This window comes from Oncorhynchus kisutch, linkage group LG8 (genome assembly GCF_002021735.2).
Source record: "Oncorhynchus kisutch isolate 150728-3 linkage group LG8, Okis_V2, whole genome shotgun sequence".
Lineage (NCBI taxonomy): Eukaryota > Metazoa > Chordata > Actinopteri > Salmoniformes > Salmonidae > Oncorhynchus > Oncorhynchus kisutch.
This window is the reverse complement of record NC_034181.2, coordinates 35,484,958-35,507,066: the sequence shown is the minus strand read 5'-3', so window position 1 is coordinate 35,507,066 and position 22,109 is coordinate 35,484,958. Positions and strand designations below refer to the sequence as shown.

The 22,109-nt window shown below is 42.4% G+C and overlaps 3 protein-coding genes across 4 annotated transcripts; 2 read left to right on the top strand and 1 right to left on the bottom strand.

Moving 5' to 3' along the window:
• The first annotated feature begins 746 nt into the window (after nt 1-746).
• fam216a (family with sequence similarity 216 member A) lies at nt 747-3,091 on the top strand. 2 transcript variants are annotated; one of them, XM_020489773.2, is made up of 5 exons: nt 747-1,134; nt 1,307-1,347; nt 1,744-1,877; nt 1,972-2,098; nt 2,178-3,091. In XM_020489773.2, the coding sequence occupies exons 1-5, from the start codon at nt 1,049-1,051 to the stop codon at nt 2,363-2,365; spliced, it is 576 nt and encodes a 191-aa protein (XP_020345362.1). In that variant the 5' UTR covers nt 747-1,048; the 3' UTR covers nt 2,366-3,091. The 2 variants fall into 2 exon arrangements, 1 of the variants encoding a protein (XP_020345362.1); XR_004210795.1 differs by lacking the exon at nt 1,307-1,347 and having other exon boundaries at nt 912-1,134.
• Nucleotides 3,092-3,246: 155 nt separating this feature from the next.
• On the top strand, nt 3,247-13,004 carry rad9b (RAD9 checkpoint clamp component B). The gene is made up of 11 exons (XM_020489770.2): nt 3,247-3,364; nt 3,770-3,840; nt 3,994-4,131; nt 4,308-4,422; nt 4,620-4,719; nt 6,411-6,517; nt 6,611-6,717; nt 7,635-7,699; nt 7,859-7,981; nt 10,411-10,645; nt 11,041-13,004. Exons 1-11 carry the CDS (start codon nt 3,331-3,333, stop codon nt 11,167-11,169), a joined length of 1,224 nt encoding a protein of 407 aa, XP_020345359.1. The 5' UTR covers nt 3,247-3,330; the 3' UTR covers nt 11,170-13,004.
• Nucleotides 12,220-21,897, bottom strand: LOC109895787 (protein phosphatase targeting COQ7). The gene is made up of 6 exons (XM_020489772.2): nt 21,297-21,897; nt 19,325-19,504; nt 18,242-18,440; nt 15,733-15,856; nt 15,464-15,593; nt 12,220-15,169 (listed from the first exon to the last, which is right to left on the bottom strand). Exons 1-6 carry the CDS (start codon nt 21,496-21,498, stop codon nt 15,111-15,113), a joined length of 894 nt encoding a protein of 297 aa, XP_020345361.1. The 5' UTR covers nt 21,499-21,897; the 3' UTR covers nt 12,220-15,110.
• Nucleotides 21,898-22,109: the final 212 nt, after the last annotated feature.

Here is a 22,109-nt window from a genome sequence, read left to right as displayed (position 1 = left end):
AGAGATTTGGCATGGGTCACAAGATCCTCAAAAGTTCTACAGCTGCACTATCGAGAGCATCCTGACCAGTTGCATCACCGCCTGGTATGGCAACTGCTCGGCATCTGAACGTAAGGCGCTGCAGAGGGTAGTGCATATGGCCCAGTACATCACTAGGGCCAAGCTTCCTGTCATCCAGGAGCTATATAATAGGCTGTGCCCATAAAATTGTCAGAGACGCCAGTCACCCAAGTCATAGACTGTTTTCTCTGCTACCGCACAGCAAGCAGTACAGGAGCGCCAAGTCTAGGACCAAAAGGCTCCTTAACAACTTCTACCCCCAAGCCATAAGACTGCTGAGCAATTAATCAAATGGCCACCAGACTATTACATTGCTCCCCCCCCAACCCCCATTTGTTTTGTACACTGCTGCTACTCACTGTTTATTATCACTTCACCCCTACCTACATGTACAAATTACCTCTAACCTGTACCCCCACGGTACCCCTATATATAACCTTGTTATTGTTATGTTATTGTGTTACTTTTTATTATTTTTTACTTTAGTTTATTTGGTAAATATTTTCTTAACTTTTCTTGAACTGCACTGTTGGTTAAGGGCTTGTAAGTAACCATGTCACGGTAAAGTCTACACTTGTTGTATTCGGCGCATGTGACAAATAAAGTTTGATTTGATTTGAAGGATGATAAATGGAAACAAGATGCACCTGAGCTCAATTTCGAGTCTCGGGTCTGAATACTTATGTGAATAAGGTATTTCTGTTGTTTAAAAAAAAATACGTTTGCAAAACATTTCTAAAAACTTGTTTTCGCTTTGTCATTTAAACCATTATATAATAAGGCTGTAACGTAACAAAATGTGTAAAAAGTCACGGGGTCTGAATACTTTGAGAATGCTCTGTATAACCTCTTGTCAGTAGTCTGCTCTGGATCTGCCCCATGGACTGACATCCTCTCCTGGTCACACGACCATGGCAATGTAAGATTGATACTTGTAACCACCAATATTAAAATTGACCTCATCGATTTGTTACAAAGTAACAAAATCATGAGAAAACAGGTTACATTTGTCGAGGAAATAAGAAAAGGAGATCGCCTGATAAAACGCGGTGGTAGCTGCGTTTTAGCAACAAGGTAGGCTTGCAAAATGAACTAGTTGTATGCTTCTGTAATGAATGTTAATGAAATGAGTGCATTATATTTATAGACACATCTGTTTTTAATGATGACTCGTTTTTCGAGCTTTGCTATTATTGCGTTCAATGCAAACATTTCAGATCAAGTTTCTATTATTTCATGTTTGTAGATCTGCGGAGTCAAATAACATGTACCATCATAGATATATAGGTATGTACTGTATGTATAGCCTACTGGTTGTTAACTTGTGCATTGTATGTTTGCATGTTTACATTGTTAATTTGAAACTATAGGCTATTTTGTGAGTCAGAAATAGAAGGCGAAACGCTGCTCTGTTGATAGAGAAATGAAATGTAATAGCCTGCGTGTGGCATGTAATAGACACCACAGAAGCCAGTCGGGTATAGGAGTTCATATCTTTCCAAATGGTATTTTGAAAAATGTATTTTGGGGAGTTATCCAAATGTTAGTGTAATGTTAATTTGGTACATCAATCTATTTAACATTACTGGTGATTGATCTAATACGCATTAACATTTTACTCAATCGATAATTGTGTGATTCATGCAGATAGAGGCCTCATTAATACACCTATCTATATGACAGACTCTGAGCATGTGTATAAGGAACAAAACACCAGGTTGGAGATGCACAGGACAGCACATTTCAAGGTTTCTGACCACCAGCAGGTGAAAACCATACACGTCCCCAAGTCCATGATGACTGCACCATTTCTACAGGTAACATGTCAGCAAGTTATTTGCCATATACCATAATTCATATATTGCTGAATGTAAATGTAGTGTTCTACAAAATATTGTTATCATGTTCCAGCATCCAACCCTCACAACTGGACAGAAACGATATCTCTACAGTATTGCAAATGTCTACAGCACCGAGCACATGAGGCGGCTGATGAAGCAACGCTATCGCAATGTGCTGCACCGGTGTATTAAATCAGGTGGGTTGTAATTGTATTTACTTTAGAATGGAATATACACCAACTATTGCCCATCTTAGATTGAATGTTTTCCGTCAAGGTCATAGCTCTTTGGATGCAACCAAACATACTACTGGAGGTCCACTGCTTAAAGATCGGCTCACGTTCAAGATGGACAATGAGAGAGATTCTGGATCTAGGATCAAGCCATATGGACAGAGGAAGGGCACCACAGTGCACTCTAAAGTTATCCTCCCAAAGATTACCAACAGTCACAGTGCAGAGTGAGAAGATTGTATTTTAAATAATTATAATGAAGTCAGTCATACATTCTATTATTCTGACAATGTATTTAAGTATAGTATAATTTGTATAATTTCAAAACACATTCTCCTTATTGGTAACACATTTATTTGAGTCTCCCGTTAAACTGTTTATACGAGTTTTTAAATAGTTTATAAACCATTATTACACACTGTACATTTATTGTCTGTTGATTGTATGATTACACGTAATTTTAATAATACATGGTTTAAAACTTAAAGGTAGAGTCAGCGATATGAAGTAGATGCACAAATTAAACAGCATAGTGTGCCAATGTCTGCAACAAGGTCGTTGAATCGCGAGTCTAAACTTCACTGTTTTGGTCCCGTGGCTACCACCTTGTAAGAGCATGAAGGGAACCTTTGCACATGCGCAGATACTGTGTGAGAGCAGTCTTTCATCTGGCTCATTTGCTCATCACAATATCTGCATAAGAGCTGCTCGTGCAATGTCATTTTGCTGACTCTACCTCTTAATTTGCAGTTGATAATGTGGTGAGTATTTGAAAAATGTCAAATATAATCCCCCCAAAAAGCAGGGGCAACACTAATATACAGAAACACCTGAAGAGAAATAAATGACAACTGGGAAGGTTTCTGTAATAGGCTTGTGAGATTATTATGTAACAATGTGTTTGCAGTGCATTTACTACAGTGTGACTGCTTGATAATAAATTAAATTGGTAAAAAATCTCTTGAATCTAGTTTTGTATGCATTCAGGATTTTAGAATTTTAACTTAATATACATTACATGACCACTTATAGTCATACTAACCATAATGGTAATAGATTAGCATATTACACAATATGGTTCATTAGTAAATCATCTCCATGCTGCTGTTTTGTAGCTGTTGCGCGTCAACTGCACCGACATACACTCTAATTAGTGATCACCACAAAATCAAACTTTGTGGAACTTGACTGACAAAATGAAGTGTGTCATTGAAAGAAACGGTGTTAAAGGTACGTTATCTTTTGGAGTATAGATAACTGTAACGTATTGATACAGAAATGTGCAACACATTTTAAAGTACATATCTAGCTAACTTAGCTAGCTAGCTAAATGTGCCAAACAGGATAATATAAACGTTAGCTAGCTAGCTAGGTCGCAGTTGCAAATGAGAACTTGTTCTCAATTAGCCTACCTGGTTAAATAAAGGTGAAATAAATAAATAAATAAAAAACTCTCTAAAGTTGGCTAATTCTCTAAAGTTGGCTAGCTTTGACAGCCTACCTCAGTCTGCGGATTGTTCTCTAAAGTGATTTAGCTAGATAGCTCAAATGTAGGATTTAGTTAGCTAAATATGTTGACACATAATTGATTAATTTAATCTACATAAACAGTATCTCCGACTCTGTTTCTGACAGTGTTTGGGAAGGCTATTCATGCCCTGGCACGCATAGGAGATGAATTATGGTTGGATCCTGTGATGAAAGGGGTAAGCATCAGTCCATTTGAAGTGTGCTACACAAATAACGTTTGATTTGATGATGGTCTACAAAGCTTTATCAATTTAAAGTGTTAGCTACATAACATTGTCCTGTTCTAACCATTATGCATATAATTATCTGCCTGGTCTGGTCTCTTGTAGTTGGCAATGAGGTCAGTGAACTCAGCCCATTCTGCCTACGCCTGCTTCCTCTTCTCCCCATTGTTCTTCCAACACTACAGCCCAGACACAGGACCAGCCCAGGACTGTGGAACTGTCAAATGCAAGTTGGTCATGAAGGTAATGGCCAAGCTGTTCTGACTCTGCTGAATATGACCCCAACATCTCAAGATAGATAAATGTCTCACACAGGCCCATATGGAACAGTCCGGCATCATTGCTTTTTACAATGGGTGAGACTTTATAGTACTGATAGTGTAATAGCTGTGTATTAATATACATCTTTTTGGTTTTAGTCAGTGCTGCCGCTATTTCGGTGCCTAGCTACCATTGAGCGTAATGTGGATAGCTGTCAAATATCCATCAATCTCCCAGACAACCGGGTGATATTCCAGTTTCACTGCAGACATGGTAGGAGAACAGTCCAATAGAGTGCTCTCAGATAAGATCTTGTTTTATATGTTAAGGACTTGTGGGTGTGTGTTGAGCAAATTCCAGTAGGTGTTCAACAATGATTTTGGAACAAAGGGGATTCTTTCTCAGATTGTAATGCATTGTATCAATACTAGATGGCGCTGTGTCCCAACATCTCATACTCATTGTGACAGGTATCACCAAAACACACAACATGGGTTTCCAGGAGAGTGAAGCTCTGCAGGCAGTGTTTCCTTCTCACCTCTGCCCCAATGTCCTGAAGGCCCAGCCCAGGTGAGCTCCCATAAACATATCCCAATCTATCTCCTCGTGACATTGATGAAGAGTGATTCAGAGACTGACTAAGAATTACTACAGGGTGCCGTGTCTTTACTATCATTAACTGAAGACTGATAGTTTTTTATCAAAGATTCTCTGTAATTAGTTATTACGCGATTAGACTGTTTAATCATGTAACCGTAATTACTAGGAAGTCGGGGCACCCAGGAAAAATATTCAGATTACAAAGTGATCATTTCCTAAAATAACTTTTCAGATATTTTATCTGGTCAATTAGTCTTCGAATTAATGAATTATTTACTTTACCTCACGTTAGTCTCATTCCAAATGTCGTAAATTGTTGGTTATCTGCACAAACCCAGTCTTCACTATGAATCATCCATACATCAATTGTCTTAAATCATTTATTTATTACTAACTAATTAATTCACAGAAATGCATAAACAAACAAACAAACAAGGTAAATGTGGTCACATGAAATGATAGGAGAATGTGCCCTAGTGGGCTAAACCAGCATGGCGGCTTGTTAGACAAAAGGGGAAGTGGGAGTCAACTAAGAAGTCACTACAAAGTGATAATTATAACAATTGAAATGCTAATCCTTTGCACATGAACGCTCACTCATTGGGAACAACTGCAATCAATATATATATTTACGCTCAGTGTGTCGCCTTGATCGCTGGTGAAAAGTTTGTTTCTTTTGTAGAATTGTCCGTCTCTCTCCCTCACTCTCCCTGTCATGGTTATAGTGGATAGTTCAGAGTGACATTCATTTCTTTCGTTATAGAATGTATGTTTCGCCGGTTGACGTTCTTCGCGTTCAATGATACCGAATTCCTAGCTGGAGACTAGTAATTCATATCAAAACTTGTTCTTATTCTGTCGGTATCGATAGTCTTAAGAGTTTATCCACGTGGTATGGTTAAAAGATTCAGCAATGGTCTACAACCTTTGTACTCTCCTAATGGAGAAAAACATGGTCTGCAACCTTTAGCCATCTCGTAATTGAGGTAAGCTTGGTCTGCTGATCGAAAACCCGAGAGGGGGTTTTATTCGGAAGGGCCGAAAAAGAGCTGTCCCAGGAGGCCTGACCCTAACTGGGCTCAGGGGCGGTCCTCTGATTTAGTTCAAATCAAAAGGGAATTGTATTTTTCTTCATTAAACAGTCCAAAATCATATTACACAATTATACAAACAGTATCATACTCACTCATTCATCTTATACAACAATTAGATGTAAACCTCATATCTGAGGCTATTATATAAACAGCTTTATGGAAATGTGGCCACACCGTCTCCCATGAGCTTCCCCAAGATGTCACAAACGGACCAGTTCGTAGCTGGATTCTTCACCGATCTTTTATACTTTCTCCAGAACATGAAATTTGTTCTTACCTCAAGTTCTGTGAGGTGGAAGGATTTCCTTTGCCCTCTATGAAAATGTACTCTCTCTATACTGTGTGTCCATGAGGAGATCCTCAGGAATTTATGACGTCTCTCTGACCACAGCAACCTAGTTGAAGGAGGAAAGGGGGAGGCGGGGAGAGGGGGATGGGGCTTGCTATACCCAAAGAGGCCAACGTCATGACAAGGGTATACAGTATATGATGATTATTTCATTAGTAATTTACATTTTTACTATCTATTATAATTGTATTAAATTTGTATTATTATTTTTGGGCCAGACTTCTAGGCGACATGGTGATGCACTTCCCAGTGTCTCAGGAAGAGATCACTCTGTCCATGTCTCCTCTGAGAGTCAATCTGAAAAGCTACTATGAAGATGAAAGTGGTGAGATGTTGCACTGTCTGCGCTGTATGAAAAAACCAACCCACAAAAATTCAGTAACATATTGTGCCTAACTCCTGATTTTTCGGGTTGCAGATCAAATGAAGGCCATGCACACTGAGATGTCTTTAGAGCCCAGTGAGTTTGACTACTTCCAGGTTGGAGTTGACTCAGACATAACCTTCTGTCTGAAGGAGCTGAGGGTAAGGGGGTATTTTGGGATGGACCTTATTTTTTGTCACATGAGCTTGTGAATATGGGAGGGTGTCACTGTCTGTGCTTGCATACCCATGGGTTAATTCATTTATTTACAGGACCCAAGTGTCCAGGAGACTCTGTACCCTATCATTTTCAATGGAACGTTCCCCTCATGGGCGGGATTTTGTTTTATGACCCTAATGAATCAAGTTATAATATGATGTTTTTTCCCCACACGACTACATTTTTAGTGAACAGACAGTAATAAGTAGTAGAACACATGCATTGATTGCCTAACTCTCATACCATGTTCCAAATATACCCAAGTCCTCAGAGGAGAAAAAAACATCAGCATGATTCAATAGCAAAATATGTCACATTGGGACCCCAAAAAGGCAGCCATTTTGCATCCTATGTTTTTTTGTGTTATTTATTATAAAGTACAACTAAAGTGTCACAATTTGTGCTCAGACCCACATCCTTTGACCCGACCCTAACGTCCTGGAATGTTGTTGGGGGTACCCTTTTGTGAAGTCCCTCATTACACAGTAAAGCTATGCCTAGCTATAGACTGCTGTGTGTCCATGCTAGCCTGTGATTGAGTTGGACAGTGAGCCAGTCTCTACATTGCTGCTAGTCTTACCTGTCACAGTGTGTTAGAGGGGCTAGTCGAACACACACAGAGGCTCTGGTGTCTGGGCATCGGACAAAGCAATTCAACTGAACCCATGATTACCCCTTTCACTGTGATTGACCCCAACAACTTGAAAGGTTATGGCTAGTGTACACAGCAACATTGGTAATATGTGCCCTGTCATCTAATGTACATTGCTGTCTTGTGACCTGTTATTTTAATTGGTGGTGAATGATCAAACAGTTACTCCAAACATGCATGTGTTTAATGTATTAACCTCTTCTCTAGGGATTGCTGTCATTTGCTGAATCACATGGTCTACCAGTATCTGCCCACTTTGGGGCTGCAGGAAAGTAAGTATCCTGGTTCTTGTGATTATACCCAGTGACTATTACCTCTTTTACTTAGGTCCTAAATTAGGCCTGGAGTTTTTCCCGGTCTGCTCACACGGTTGGAGAAATCTCAGGGCCCGGGTTCTAGGTATGCTGATGTTGTGTTCTGCTGTTTGTCAGGCCGGTGGCCTTCAGTGTAGAGGACATGGTGCTGGAGGCCAGTGTGGTGTTGGCTACTCTTGTCAACCCAGAGAGCAGGACCCCCTCCCAGGCTACAGAGGCCCAGGCTCCTGCTGCACTAAGGTAGCCGTTACCATTCGTTAAACAGTTATTACCCCACCACTGATAGGGGGGTTCTGTATTTGGTCCAACATTGTGTAATACACCACATCACCAGCTGCCCTTAATCTGCTTCTATCTTCATCATCTATTATGTAGTCACCATAGCAACCCTACCGCTATATCAAATAATGTATGTAGAAGTGCCCAAATGATTTCAATAGTCAGAGAAGCCCTTGTTCGGAGGCACAGTGTATAGAAATGCAGGACATTTTGTCCTAGCGAGAAGCAGTTTCTCAGTTCAATAGCAAATAAAAAAGTTAACAGGCTTAGATAGCCTTAAAGCGCCTGCCCAGTCATGTGACAGTCACAGTAGAGTAAATTTGAACTAGCCTTTCCTAGAATCCTAGAGTTGGCTGTACCTCTGATGTCCTCCTTACCGGAGGCAGTTGGCCAGCATGTGCTTTTTTTGGTGCCTCATTGGGCGTTGTGTTACAGAACAGTGCAGTAGCACTGTGACAGAGGCTGGTTATCTGGGGAAAGGCCATGCTGGCTGGGTTAGAGGCCTGACAGACTGACAGGCTGTAATCCCTACATCCCCCACAGTCACTAACCTGTTACGTTGCTGTGGCGATGATGTCACTCAGTGTGTGGCCCGCCCGGCCTCTATGTATCTCTCTCTTAGTGTCTGCTCTGAGCCGCCTGAGGTGGGATTTGCACCAGTCCCAGCCGGATTGTGGCACATCTGGGTCACTTATGACGTCGCTGCATTGCACTGCTTCTTCCTTTTTCAAGGAAACGTTCATACAGTATGTTCGAATGACCAAAATGGAAATGTCATTTTTATACTCAGATTTTTGTATGACAGGTTTATGTTGTAGTTGTACAATTTATGTTTATATTCTTATGTTACTGAACCTGCTGTTCCATAACCTCCCAGGCAAACACACACATTATTCTCATGTTGACCTTGATGAAGATAAGTGAAGATATTTAAAACCCAGCTCCTTCCCATTCTCTCTCCTGCTGGGACGCTTCTTTATCGGCACATTCTGGTTCTGTCTGTGGTGCAGTCAGTGGTGTTTATGGAAAGCATGTTTATGCTGAGGATCACTAAGAAAACAGGCGAAACAGAGTTAGGTTGTCCTAGCATGCAACCTTGGAGCACTTCCAACATCCAACAGCAGTGTCACTCTTACAACAGCTCCCTTTTTCTCTCTCTCCAAGTTCCTCCCTTTCTCTCCCTGCCATCTCCCTAGCTCTCTCCCTCCCCTCTACTCTCTCTCCAAGTTCCTCCCTTTCTCTCCCTGCCATCTCCCTAGCTCTGCCCCTCCCCTCTACTCTCTCTCCATGTTCCTCCCTTTCTCTCCCTGCCATCTCCCTAGCTCTCTCCCTCCCCTCTACTCTCTCCATGTTCCTCCCTTTCTCTCCCTGCCATCTCCCTAGCTCTCTCCCTCCCCTCTACTCTCTCCATGTTCCTCCCTTTCTCTCCCTGCCATCTCCCTAGCTCTCTCCCTCCCCTCTACTCTCTCTCCATGTTCCTCCCTTTCTCTCCCTGCCATCTCCCTAGCTCTCTCCCTCCCCTCTACTCTCTCTCCAAGTTCCTCCCTTTCTCTCCCTGCCATCTCCCTAGCTCTCTCCCTCCCCTCTACTCTCTCTCCATGTTCCTCCCTTTCTCTCCCTGCCATCTCCCTAGCTCTCTCCCTCCCCTCTACTCTCTCTCCAAGTTCCTCCCTTTCTCTCCCTGCCATCTCCCTAGCTCTGCCCCTCCCCTCTACTCTCTCTCCATGTTCCTCCCTTTCTCTCCCTGCCATCTCCCTAGCTCTCTCCCTCCCCTCTACTCTCTCTCCGTGTTCCTCCCTTTCTCTCCCTGCCATCTCCCTAGCTCTCTCCCCTCTACTCTCTCTCCATGTTCCTCCCTTTCTCTCCCTGCCATCTCCCTAGCTCTGCCCCTCCCCTCTACTCTCTCTCCATGTTCCTCCCTTTCTCTCCCTGCCATCTCCCTGGCTCTGCCCCTCCCCTCTACTCTCTCTCCATGTTCCTCCCTTTCTCTCCCTGCCATCTCCCTGGCTCTGCCCCTCCCCTCTCTCTCCCTCACACACTGATGCACGTGCAGCTGCAGTAACTCACGCGGCATATCATGTAACACACACGCTCATGAGAGCAGACTTCTTTCAAACTCACACTGCTCAGTTATCTAAAAACAACCTTTTCCCAATAGAACGTAGCATGCGCATCTCATATAACTTCTAATATATATATATCTAGATGTCTGTTAGCAATGCTATTGCTTAAGTTTGTTGATTATCACGAATGTGGTTAATTAATATTGATTTGAGACTGACAGGCATCTGTTTTCAATATGAAGCTATATAGGAAAACAACTATAGGCAGACCACTGGAGGGAAATGCCTGAAGGCAGCTTTGCTGTAATGGTCCTTATATGCTCTCAGGTGTGGAGGTGTTGCGGAGCCTACGGAGGGCCCGTGTGAGGCAGATGCCGGTCCCCCCCAGGCCCAGGAGTTTCCCTCTGCAGGCGAGCTGATAGCATCCAGCCAGGGAAGCCCAGTGTTCAGTGGAACAGCCCTCATGAGAGAGTTCACCAGGACAGGAGAAGATTCTGACAGGCTCAGAACACCACGTTACACACATAGAGGTCGTGGCATCACAACTCCTCCTTCCTCCAAGGTAAATTAGAACAAAATATGAACTTTGGTTGACTTCTGTTTGTGCCCTCAAGCCACTGTGTTGTTATTTTGGCAGGCTCCGACTGGTACCATACTTTGGTAAGTTCCAAAGTACAGATAAGGCCTTGCTTTAACGTTCAACCTGGAAAGTGCCTAGATTGCAATAATGTTTAACCATGTGATGTGTGATTGACCTGAAAGATACAGGGTGAAGGTGAATTGTGACGTATGTAAGGTGTGTGGCTGGTTGCACAGTCCTCATATCTCAAGCCCTTTTGCCTAAGAACCACCAGACCATATGCGAAAACTGTTTCACAATTTGCTGTTTTTTTCCACCCATGCTCATAGTCTGCTCAGCTGTCTATTAATGATGAGTCATGTGTTTTGGTTCCTTAGGTTCGCTCCCTCCTCTTTGGGGCCGTGTCCTGTGAGCAAGGTGATGGTTGCACCTCTATGCTGCCCAGTCTGGTGTGTTCCAGTGATACAGAAGATGGGGGAGAGGAGAGGGCCAGTGGTGCGCTGTAAGTTACCACAGAACGATGACCAAGCCAAGAACTGTTTTCATACCCTGCAATTTTTTTCAGCAGACCATAGTCTTTTCCCCATCGTATATTGTAAATGCATTTAAATGAGAACATAATATTTTTCAATTAATTTGAGTGCTTTAAATGAAAGTTCATAAAGCATGGCTGTTTGTTTTTACTAACAAATAAGTTATTCCAATGGGATGTGCATTTATTGCAAGAAACATATTGTAGATCTGAAAGTCAGACATCAAAAGCATAAAATTAATTGGGGTAAACGTCTGTCCTCTCTTCCCTGTGACCCAGAAACCAATAAGTTGTTGAGAATTGTCAATTTGTTAATAGGTAAATGGAAGACGGTCCTCCCCTCCTCGATAGCCTTCATTTGGCGAGGAAGCAGATGTTTATGACCAGTCTAATTTATACAAGTGCATTTTCATCCACTTTCCCCCTACTCGATTACCTTTGACCTTTTTCAAAAGGAGGCCAGGGAGGAAATCTAAAATTGTGAAAAGGCCCTAGATTTGCCCATGAAAACATTCCTCAAGCCAAGCGCCTAGGGATGCCACACCTGGGTGCTGATAGTAACTCCACACATCTCAGACTCGCTAAAGCTTGAGGAATGTGTAACCAAACATACAGATCACATGGAGCCTTTTCATGTAGCTTCAGGCAGTCCCCTCAGTTGCATAAGAGCAGACAGCTGCGAGGGAAACACTTGAATCTAGTCCACTGTGGCCCCTGCTGAGACAGAGGAATGGATGAGTCAGAGCAGGGATATGCTGCCTGGCAGGGAACAGTAGGATTCCACCTTCAAAGGGAAAGACTGCATAAAGATGATCTATCACGTGTAGCAGCATGGCCTACCTCACTGGGGGGGAGGTAGCCGTGTTCTGATTCTAGATGCTTTTGACCTACATGTTTTCATTACCTCAGGAACTGTTCAGTCTACTGTGTAAGTAGACAAATACCTTGCAGAGACCACTGAACAAACAATATTGACACAGAAAAACATGTGACAAGGGTCTGGTTAAAAGGAAAAGAACGAGAGTTAATAAATACTGTACTTTATTGAAATATGTTACAGCTTTGAAAACATGGCATTGTTGAACTGTATATATAAAATATAGCGCTCACTGTAACAAACGTTGCTTTTTGAACGTAACGATTAACTGAAGTCTAGAACTGGCCAACAGAACAGGGGTACTGGCAGGTCACTAAGTCAGTGTGGAGCAGGATATGGACATCATGGAGAAGCTTTGATATAGTGCCGCCTGACAGGGAGAATTGATTGTATTTTAAGGCTGGTGGGGTTCTTGGCAATCTCTACAGTGCCATGAGGTTTACGAAAACATTTGGGCCATCCAGTGCAGGTGTGTTTCATCTCCCAGCGCAGTAAGAAATGTATGCAGGGCATTAAGTCCTCCAGGTTTTTTTATGTCATAAAACACCTGATAGCCCTACATCGGTCAGTACCGGCATAGATATTATTTTCCTAGTTAGGGGAGAGCCCTTGAAGCAGGACAGTAGCCTGTAGTGAGGGAACACCATGACATCAACAGAAAGAAAACCAAGGGGTATTACAGTTGATACACAGAACCTTGTTAAAAGGCCCAGTGCAGTCAAAATGGTGTTTTCCTGTGTATTATATTGTATCATAGCTGATGAAACTCTGCAAAAGTGAGATTTGTTATTTCCTATCTGCACAGGACCTTATAATCAGCAATGTTGCATGTGCAGGAGTTTGGGCTTTCCATGGTAAAATCACCATGCGGTTAATTGGTTAATAGACTAATAACAAAGAAAAGGGAAAAGCTTGTACAAGTGAAATGTGGTATTTAATCCAACCCCTGTGAATCAGAGGTGCGGGTTCCAAACTTCTAAAATGTTATTTTTTTCACATTTTTATGGAAATCTATTACAGTAATGATGTACTTAATTGTGTCGAAGTAATTTGATATTGATATAAAACAGCTGTATTGGGCCTGTAAGGATTCTAAGATAATTTGTCATGCTCCCCCCCTTTAAAAATAAATAGCTTGACCATTCAAATTTGAATGTGTCCCATGGTGAGAGGCATTGAACACATTGAAAGGGAACGAGAGGTCTCCCATCAGATGGCGCAGATTAAGCATTAAGACAGCAGGGCACAATGGGAAAAGTAAGTGTGAATCATATGGCTACTTGTCCATTTCTACTCGGTCTCCATAGCTGACACAGTGTGGGGTTTAGGGAACAATATGATACACAATTTTGCCACTATCAATAACATCCGATACAAGGCACATCAGCTCCATAAATCAACATGTACATAGTACATGTTAAAGGAAACCTCACCCAAAAACAATATTTTGGTATTTGTTTCATAGTCCCAAAATGTTTCTTGTCAGCAATATAGTTTTGAAAATACAAAAATCATCCTTGTATGATGCATTTTGCATCATGTGGTGATGTTTTTTTTTTTTTCAGCTAATTATCTTAAAACTTGATTGCTGACAAGCAATACATTTCAGGACTATTGAACCAATTGACTAATGAAACAAATAACCAAAAGATAGTTGTGGTGGAATTTTCCTTTACAAAGGAAATGTCACTCTTAAAATGTTTCTGCACAAGAGTTATGTTGTAAATGCAAAGTGCACATTTTTGACTGCAGCAAAAAAGAAAATCGGTTAAATTAAATAAAAACACTAGTGACCTGATTCATAAGACTTCATCAAATGTGCCATTGGAGCTTTACAGCGAGGACAACGGAGAAATTCTGATTGTGAACAATTTTCCCTGAAGCTAAACTGAAACAGTCCAGATTCCCACCCCATCAAACCAAAGCAGAAATAAAATAATATCTGCTTGGTCACTTGACCAACGTCCACTGTGAACTTTTAGATATACTTTCTTTAACCTTGTGCGTAAATGGTTGTTACCATTGCATCCCAGTAGATATAAAAAAAAGCGGTGTAGCCTACATAAAACCCATCCATTCCGTATGTATACAATATGAACATCTGACACGCGACAGCCTCCAGGTTACACTCTCACACATAACAACCTTCAACATCACTTGCAGTCACACTCACTCTTTGCATCGCAGCAGGGGTCAGAGAACAGGTTTGACAGAAACATCAAGCCATTTAAAAAAAAGAAGTTATTTTAACATTTCACATCCTTAGAAATGATTCACTTGGTCTGTGTTTGACCCAAATTGTACTGATATGGCAAAGTATGTGTCAACTGCACCTAGTCTTCATACAACCCCTTAGATCAGTCAAATAACTTAAAATACCACGTAATCCCTTTCCCACAGATCTACCAAAACATTCTAACATCCTTTAATATCACAATGATGCATGCCCTTATACCCGCATATTTGTTTTGCCCTTCAACGTCTTTTAATTGTTTGTTTTTGTGTGTAATGTGAGTCACTGTAAAAGTGGCGTTTTCATGGCCCTATCATTTCGACTTGATGGTATGATGCTACTTCCCGTCTGGAATCAGCTCGGTTCCTGTGATTAACCCTCATTGGCATGATTCACAGAGTTTCAATTCTGACGCTTTTGACTGGCTAATACTGACCACCTTTCTCTCTCCATCCTGAGTTTTGCTCCAAGTCCAAAAAGAATGTGAGAGCCAGAGCCTCATCTCCAACATGCTGATGTCCTTCATCCCACTGAACGGGGATTATGTCAATGACAACTGGGACATTTCCCAGATAGATCCTTTGCAGCAAGTATTCTAAACAGAGACATGTCAGAACTGCATGTATTGTCAGTGTTCCATCTGAGAAATAGGACTGATTATCTCAGGGGGCCAAAGGTGGGCTCAGTCAGCCACCAACACTAGTCCCTAATCCCCACCAGCAGGAATCAAAGCAGTCTGACATCTTCAAGAGACAGATGGCAAGAGGAAACTCTCCTAATTCCCCTCCTAGCCTCAATACAGTCTCTAGTCTGTGTACTCTGCCACTATTGACAGCAACACGGTGATGTCATCTGGCTTTCCTCCTGTGGGGAAGAGAAAGAGATGCAGTCAGAAGGATGAGTGTGAGAACAATCTCTCATTTTCATCATTCCAAAAGGAAGCAGCCTGAGAGCAATGGAAGGAACACTAATAAAACATTTCTTATTCCTCACTGGGTGTCATTCTTCCTGATTTATAGAGCAGCCCTCTCAGCCTGGATACCATTCACAAGGGAAGCAGGGTATGAATGGAGCAAATGGACTATGAAATGAGGACTACCTTGGCTTTGTCTCCAATTTCCACTTGCATGAAGAAGTGATAAAAGTGATGATCATTACCTCTTACATTCAGTCCATTGTCACAGGCAAACTGGGCAAAAGGCGACATATAGTTGGGGTCGTATGCCAGAACATGGGCCTGCTCTGCAATGCTCCTGGCTGTCTGCTGGATACTCTCATAGTTGGTGTTCTGCAAAAACAAAAACAAAATGGAGGAGTGTCTTAGTTTTTTTTCAATGTCTTGTTCCTCCACTTCAATACTCTGCAGAATGAAACAGTAAACCTGTTTGTTGCACACGAGTACGGCAAGGGTTTATGCGAGGGTGTACCTTGAGTTTTTTCAACTCCTGTAGGATCATGTAGTCGGGCATGTTGTCGAAGAGGCCGTCTGTGGCTGTGAGAATTATGTCCCCCAACTCGACATCGAAGGAGGAGCGGTCTGCAGCATCGGGACTGAGGGGGCACAGAGAGCTTAACACAACGTAGCGGGGAAATAACAGTCTTGTGGAACACGAGTTAAAATATCCTGATCATATAGTGCCCATTAGAGAGGGAGCATTAAAGTGCTTAACCAAATTGCAAACATTATCCAATTGCTCCCCCTTCTCATACCCCCCTCCAGGAAGGAAATCTGCCCTGTCTGAGCCCAGTTTAATCTGTGCCTCTAGCCCTTCATTAGCCTAGATCACTGACACTGCTGCTCGGTCTCCTGTCTTGACTATGAGACACAGGCACACACCTCAGGTTAGACATGGCTACAGATCACTGTGTCAAACACTGGAATGAAGTACATTTTTTAAAATAGAAATCATGCAATGCAGTTATACATTTCAACGGACTACTTTTTCAGCTGTGAAATGCTGCTGCTAACAAATTGCACAGGTATGGTGGAAAATAATCTAAGGAATAGCACACCTTGTCCGTCATGGGAAGTTGTAAGGAACTGCTGTAATGTTGATGTGCGACTGACACATACAGTAGATCAGAGCCATGTGCAGTATCAAGTTTAGTTCTTGGAAGGCAACATTAATTCTGCCCCAGACTCCCCGACACTCATGGCTGTTCTAGAAACCATCTGTAACCCAGCCACCATTCGATCTACAGTCCTACATTACATCGAAGCTTTAGCGCTACGTTTCAAAATAATCACTATTAAGGAATCACGGATTTAGCTCTAAATTAAATGAACATAGAGTCTTCCCACCAACTACAACAGAATCACAACGCTTATAACCCTGAATATGATACTATCAATGGTAAAAAAATACTGCTGCCTCTAGCTCATGGAAAGACTACAATTTCCAGCCTATATACAACAGGGCCACGTCAAATAGGTCCGAAATTTGGACTGACTAGGGCCCGGTTTCCCGACAGCGATGGAACTTACGAGTGTATTAACGATGCATCTTTCCGACAATGGCTGAAGATGTAACATGAGTTTCCCAAAACACCACACAGAGAGAACGCTCACTAAGTGCGTCGTTGAGGCATGTGACGATACTGATAGAATCAAAAGAAAGGTAACACTGCTCTCGGATCAGAATTCTCCATTCAAATCTGACCTTAACATTAGAATTATTCCACAATACTGACAATGGACCAGCTCTTAGGAGAGATATCACCTAAGGCTACAAATATTGAGGCGGCTTATTCTAATGCTCACCCTATAATATGCATTAAATCAAGATTTGGCACATCATGAAATATATTGAGGGAAAAAATTTGACAGTAAGCCAAACAGAGAAATAAAACTCAATTGAATGAACATGAAATGTATTTCCATATCATTGAAATATATAGGCTATACTGCAAGTAGGCTATTTATCTTTTACTTCAAATTGAAAACAGAGATGACTGAATTCTCTTTTTATCCTTTGCTTGTTTGTAATAATTGCAAAGACAATGGGAACGTTGTATTTGTAGTCGACTTCGTTGTGAAGTTATCAGCAGTCGCAGAGAGGCAGATAAACATCTTGATTCTATGTTTAGCAGAGACCTTCTGTGTATAAAGTGACACGGTAGGGAAAAACGCATCTAACGACTCACTTAGCTGTTCCATGAGTGGTCTGAGGCAGTCGGTAAATAACAAGCGTTTTCAAGTGCAACTTTGGTGAGGATGGTTTTGGGAAACAATTTGGAGATTTAACGATGCTCCTACAAAGGTTCTAACGATGAACTTAGCCTTCAGATGCTTTTTGGAAACCGGGCCCATATCTGTTTATTCTGTATAGAGATAAGTCATGGAGATATCCTATGCACTGAGCAAAACCAAGCCATTTTATAATAGGTATGTATGATGAGGCTACGGTTGTGAATAGGCCTATTCTACGGGTACTATGCTGTGTATCAGCTACATTTACGACAGTGACCGTTCAGTTCCACCTCACACCAGTTTAGAGAAAACCACATGAGCAGCTCTAAATAATCTCCCTGTTCTAGATTACTGGGTTGAGAAGGCCTGTGGGTAAGCAGACCAGGGATTGGCTGCTGTAAGAAGGGCAGTGAGGCTGCTGTGAGGAGGGCCATGAGGATGTGTGTGTGTGTGTGTTGAGACATTGGCCTGGCTTAAACGGTGGCAGGGAGCCAACGCCGGCCCCACTGGAGTCTGCAGCACTACTGCTGCTGGCATGCCTACACAAGGAGAGAAAGCAGCACATGGGCCCCAACCATGTGGCAGTACTGACACTCACTAATGCTGCATCAACACTGGACTGGACAGACCAGAGAGTAGCACAAGGGCAGAACCAATGCAGAGACTCTGTGCTTCAAAACCAAAAACATAGCTACACAGCTTCTTTACAATAGAAAATATGGCTTCGGCAGGGCCACAAAACTGACCTGTCACTGAGGACGGCCCCCTCTGCCTCGGGTGGGGCGATAGAGAGCTGGAAGGGGGTGTTGAAGTAGTGCTGCTGTTCGTCAGAGCGGTGCACCACTTCTCCTTCCCTCACCACCAGGAAGCCAGAGTCTCCCAAGTTAGCAGTGTGCAGCCGATGGCTCTGCCGGTCCAGCACCACGATACAGGCCGTGCTGCTGCCTGGAAGGAGATAACACAAGATGATAAATATATGGGTGGCACGCCCTACATCCTGATTATATTTGTAACAAATGAAGTCGAATAGAGCCATTGAACAATTTATAAATTGGTTGGGATGATTTATGAGTAGTGATTTTGTTGGGTTGCTCTATATCATGATCATACTGTAGCTAAACCTGTGGTTAGAAGAGGAAGGCATGTCAATACATTTCAGGAAGAGAAACATTTGGGAAGGATAACATTTAAGGAAACATAAAAGTTAACCGAACCGGCGAAAACATGGCTCCGCGTACAGCCACACCCTGCTGATGAGTCATCTGGACCACCAGAATGTTCTATGGGAGCTCCCTACAACCCCTCACGCTCTCTGACTCACCCTACTCTCACTCCCTTTCTTGTGTGTTTTTTTCAATAGTAATACAATTACTGCTGGCCTCACGACCGTACTCCTCAGCACTGGAAAAATACAATACTGACTTGTTTTTCTCTTCTACATGAACTGGGATGGAAAAGTACAGACTGACGACACGGACTGCTCGACTCCCCACTCTCCATTTGTTTTGTCCTGCACATTTCCGCATGCTCCATTCTAGCAAAGCAATGGATCAAGATGAGATTCTGGCGGGGATAGGCTTCTCCGCGTCTTTACACTTCCCAGGATAGAGGCATGCAGCAGGTCTCTGACTCATCACGCAAATATCCTATCTAAATAGCAGTACCTCACATGTCACTTAGCCTAACCACGCAGACTGAAAACAGACCATTCTAAGACTGCTTTAAGACCGTATTCTCTATTGTAAATGCCTATTCTAGTCAGTATTTTGCACCAGCCTCCAGCCTCCAGGTTCACAAAACACTGATCCTCCAGGGCTGCCTTTACTCACCCAGCAGAGGCACTTTGTTCTGTAGGAGCTCATAGTAGCTGCTTGTGAGGACGCCCACAGGGTTGCTTGGAACGAAGCGTCCCTCCTTTACCAGCCGCTCACAGGTCTTCATAAGGGTCCCTGAAAACTGTGATGGGTCCACACCGTAGTCTCTCCAACCACCCACTCCATCTGCCACACCTGATGAAACCACACACAGTCAGGTATTGGTTCAATAGAGGAGAACAGGATAGGAAAGAATCAAGATTGTATTCTGATTATTCTTAACACTCCTAACGAAGACATTCCCAGAAGAAGACAGTTTTCCGACAATGGAAGCGGTCATATTAATCAGAAACAAGTACTAGACATCTTCACGCAGTTGTGACAGGAGAAACAATAGGCACTTTCACTAAAACAAAACACAAAGTGAATAGAGCAAGACAGTGCTTAGAATGAAACAAGGGACGCTTCAAAGAATAAGCACTTCTTTGACATGCTTCTGACTAAACTTTTTCCTGGAATAATCTCCATTGATAATTTGGCCAGTCTGGTACACATAAACCATTTTACTGGTAGCTATCTGAAGCATATGTTGTCTGCAGTTGTCAAGTCACATTACATTATCAACAAGCCCATACACTAGCTTGCAGTCACATTATCACACTGCTTAAAACCCTGAAACATTTGGTTTCTATGGTTATTGAAATGTACCTCTGCCTATTATGGGAGCAGTTGGTCTGGCAGTCCAAGTTCTTCATAGGAATGCAATTATTTCCAGCTGCTTCCCAGACACAAGAATCAGCTCTTGCTGTGACCATACAAGGAGGGTCGTCTCACTCTCTCCCTGCCAACCTCTGGCTCACTGATGTGACAACAGTCAGACATGGCCTGCCTCACAGCTTCCTTCCAAGCCACACAGATGACATGTAGGCTCAAGTGGACAGTGGGATTTTCTAACAAGTCAAGGAGGATATTCTGGCTTTGGTTAGGCTACCTCTGGATTTCTGAATCACATTTTCTAAGTTGTTTTGATAGCTTACAAAGGCTACTCTTCTCTAAAGCCAGTGTTACCTGAAATCATAGCTTTAATGCAAAAGCATTGAACTTTCTAGCATTACAGTGCAATTAGTCAATTAGCCACATGACCAATAAAGCAGCATTCACAGTTTAGCTTACCTGATACTAAAAATGTACAATGCCCTTTAAACTGTGGGCTACAGACATGTGACTATTTGCAGCAGAACTATTGGTTTGTCTATCAATATGATCATGTCAAATCTGAGACACCAACCATCAGTCTTGGTGGGGATCAGGAGGTACAAGTGTGTTTGTCATACTTGTATGAACTGGGCTAGAATGCTACTGATTGATGTGCTGTTATTTAGTGTTGAGCCTGTTCCTTATTTTACAAGGCAGAGGATCATGTCTGTTCTACACGACATTAATATCTGAACGTTTTGTAACATAGTGACCTTCTGAGGTCCAGGACCAGGTAGGTACACCATATAAATTCTGACATGGGGTAAAGTGTGAATGAAAAATGAAGTCTGTCTGGGACTGATTGGTTGTAGTCTAGTTATAGTGAAAAACAAGAGAAATAAGTTCTCAATGTTCATCTTTCTAATCTATTTATTAATGTGTACCTACTGGTTACCGTTTGGTTATGGCTGCCCCCCATCACTACAATTATCAAACTACTACAGGCAGCTCTGACCTCTAGGACAGGGTTTCCCAAATGTAATTGTATTTTCTTGGCTTGAAACTAAGCCAATAGTATAGCAACCTAGTTACCGTAGTGTGCATCATGATCAAACAAAATACAGTCCATGCTAAGTGTCCCTGGTTTGTTATCGTTTGATACTACAAAACGTAGTTACGGCAAACTAGCAAAGGTGCACTGTCTGGCATGTTAGTTAGCCAGCTAAACAACCAGGCCGGTTATATCATCACGTTATAAAATAGTTGTCAATGCCAGGCATTGTTTACTCACCCAAAACATCGGCAGATTTATGTCGTGCAATGAAGCATGCGTCGTCGCCGTAGCACATCCCTTTCTTCAAGATACCCTTCCGAAAATCCTTCCCAAACCCGCAGCTTGCTGTTACCAGGCTGTAGTCGCGGCTATCCGTTTGAGAGAGTCCGCCAATTACTGCTCTGGCAACCAGTCTACCGTATGAAAGTACGGAGAACATCACCTACACACCAGCTCCCACTATACTGAGTACCAAGCTAGAACAACCTAGGTGTTAGCTAGCTATATTAGCTCCAATGTCACAATCTTGACTCGCTAGCTTGATACTGTACTGCTTAGTTAGCTAGCTAACGTTAACATTCGCCACGCAGAAACAAAACAAACCAGCGCGCCAGCTGATGCGACAGCCCAGACGATACTTATTCTTTATTTAGTTTAATACAGTAGTTATTGCCAAATCATTAACTGCTCCGTAATTCGAAGGATATCACAAGTCCAGATTCCCAGAGAAGTTCGGAGTTCGTTGCAGCCATCGTGCCTGTAGAACAACCTACCACATTTCTGAAACATGCTGGGGGGAGCGAGCCAGAGTGATCTGCTCTGTGGTCTTGTGACTGGGCTGACGTCACATCTCATTACACAATTTGAGTTTCCTCAGTTCTAACCCTGAAAATCATCCATGACTTTTTTTTAAATAAATGTTTACTTTTGAAAAAAGCATCCCCTTCGAATAATTCATTTCAGGTTTATGAAACTTAAATGTGTAGCAGAAAAACATGATGGCTTCTACGCCTTGCGAGGATTCTGATGGATTTTACGACACCCCTTGTG

What these genes read in the sequence shown, in the direction of transcription:
- LOC109895787 (XM_020489772.2), bottom strand. Translation starts at nt 21,498, where the DNA reads ATGTTCTCCGTACTTTCATACGGTAGACTGGTTGCCAGAGCAGTAATT. An exon ending in AGGAGTTGAAAAAACTCAAG is followed by an intron (nt 15,594 to 15,732) that starts GTACACCCTCGC and finishes TTGTTTTTGCAG; the next exon opens with AACACCAACTATGAGAGTAT. An exon ending in CAATGGACTGAATGTAAGAG is followed by an intron (nt 15,170 to 15,463) that starts GTAATGATCATC and finishes TCTTCCCCACAG; the next exon opens with GAGGAAAGCCAGATGACATC.
- rad9b (XM_020489770.2), top strand. Translation starts at nt 3,331, where the DNA reads ATGAAGTGTGTCATTGAAAGAAACGGTGTTAAAG. An exon ending in TGGATCCTGTGATGAAAGGG is followed by an intron (nt 3,841 to 3,993) that starts GTAAGCATCAGT and finishes GGTCTCTTGTAG; the next exon opens with TTGGCAATGAGGTCAGTGAA. An exon ending in CAGGCTCCTGCTGCACTAAG is followed by an intron (nt 7,982 to 10,410) that starts GTAGCCGTTACC and finishes ATATGCTCTCAG; the next exon opens with GTGTGGAGGTGTTGCGGAGC.
- fam216a (XM_020489773.2), top strand. Translation starts at nt 1,049, where the DNA reads ATGAGAAAACAGGTTACATTTGTCGAGGAAATAAGAAAAGGAGATCGC. An exon ending in TGACTGCACCATTTCTACAG is followed by an intron (nt 1,878 to 1,971) that starts GTAACATGTCAG and finishes ATCATGTTCCAG; the next exon opens with CATCCAACCCTCACAACTGG. An exon ending in GCACCGGTGTATTAAATCAG is followed by an intron (nt 2,099 to 2,177) that starts GTGGGTTGTAAT and finishes TTTTCCGTCAAG; the next exon opens with GTCATAGCTCTTTGGATGCA.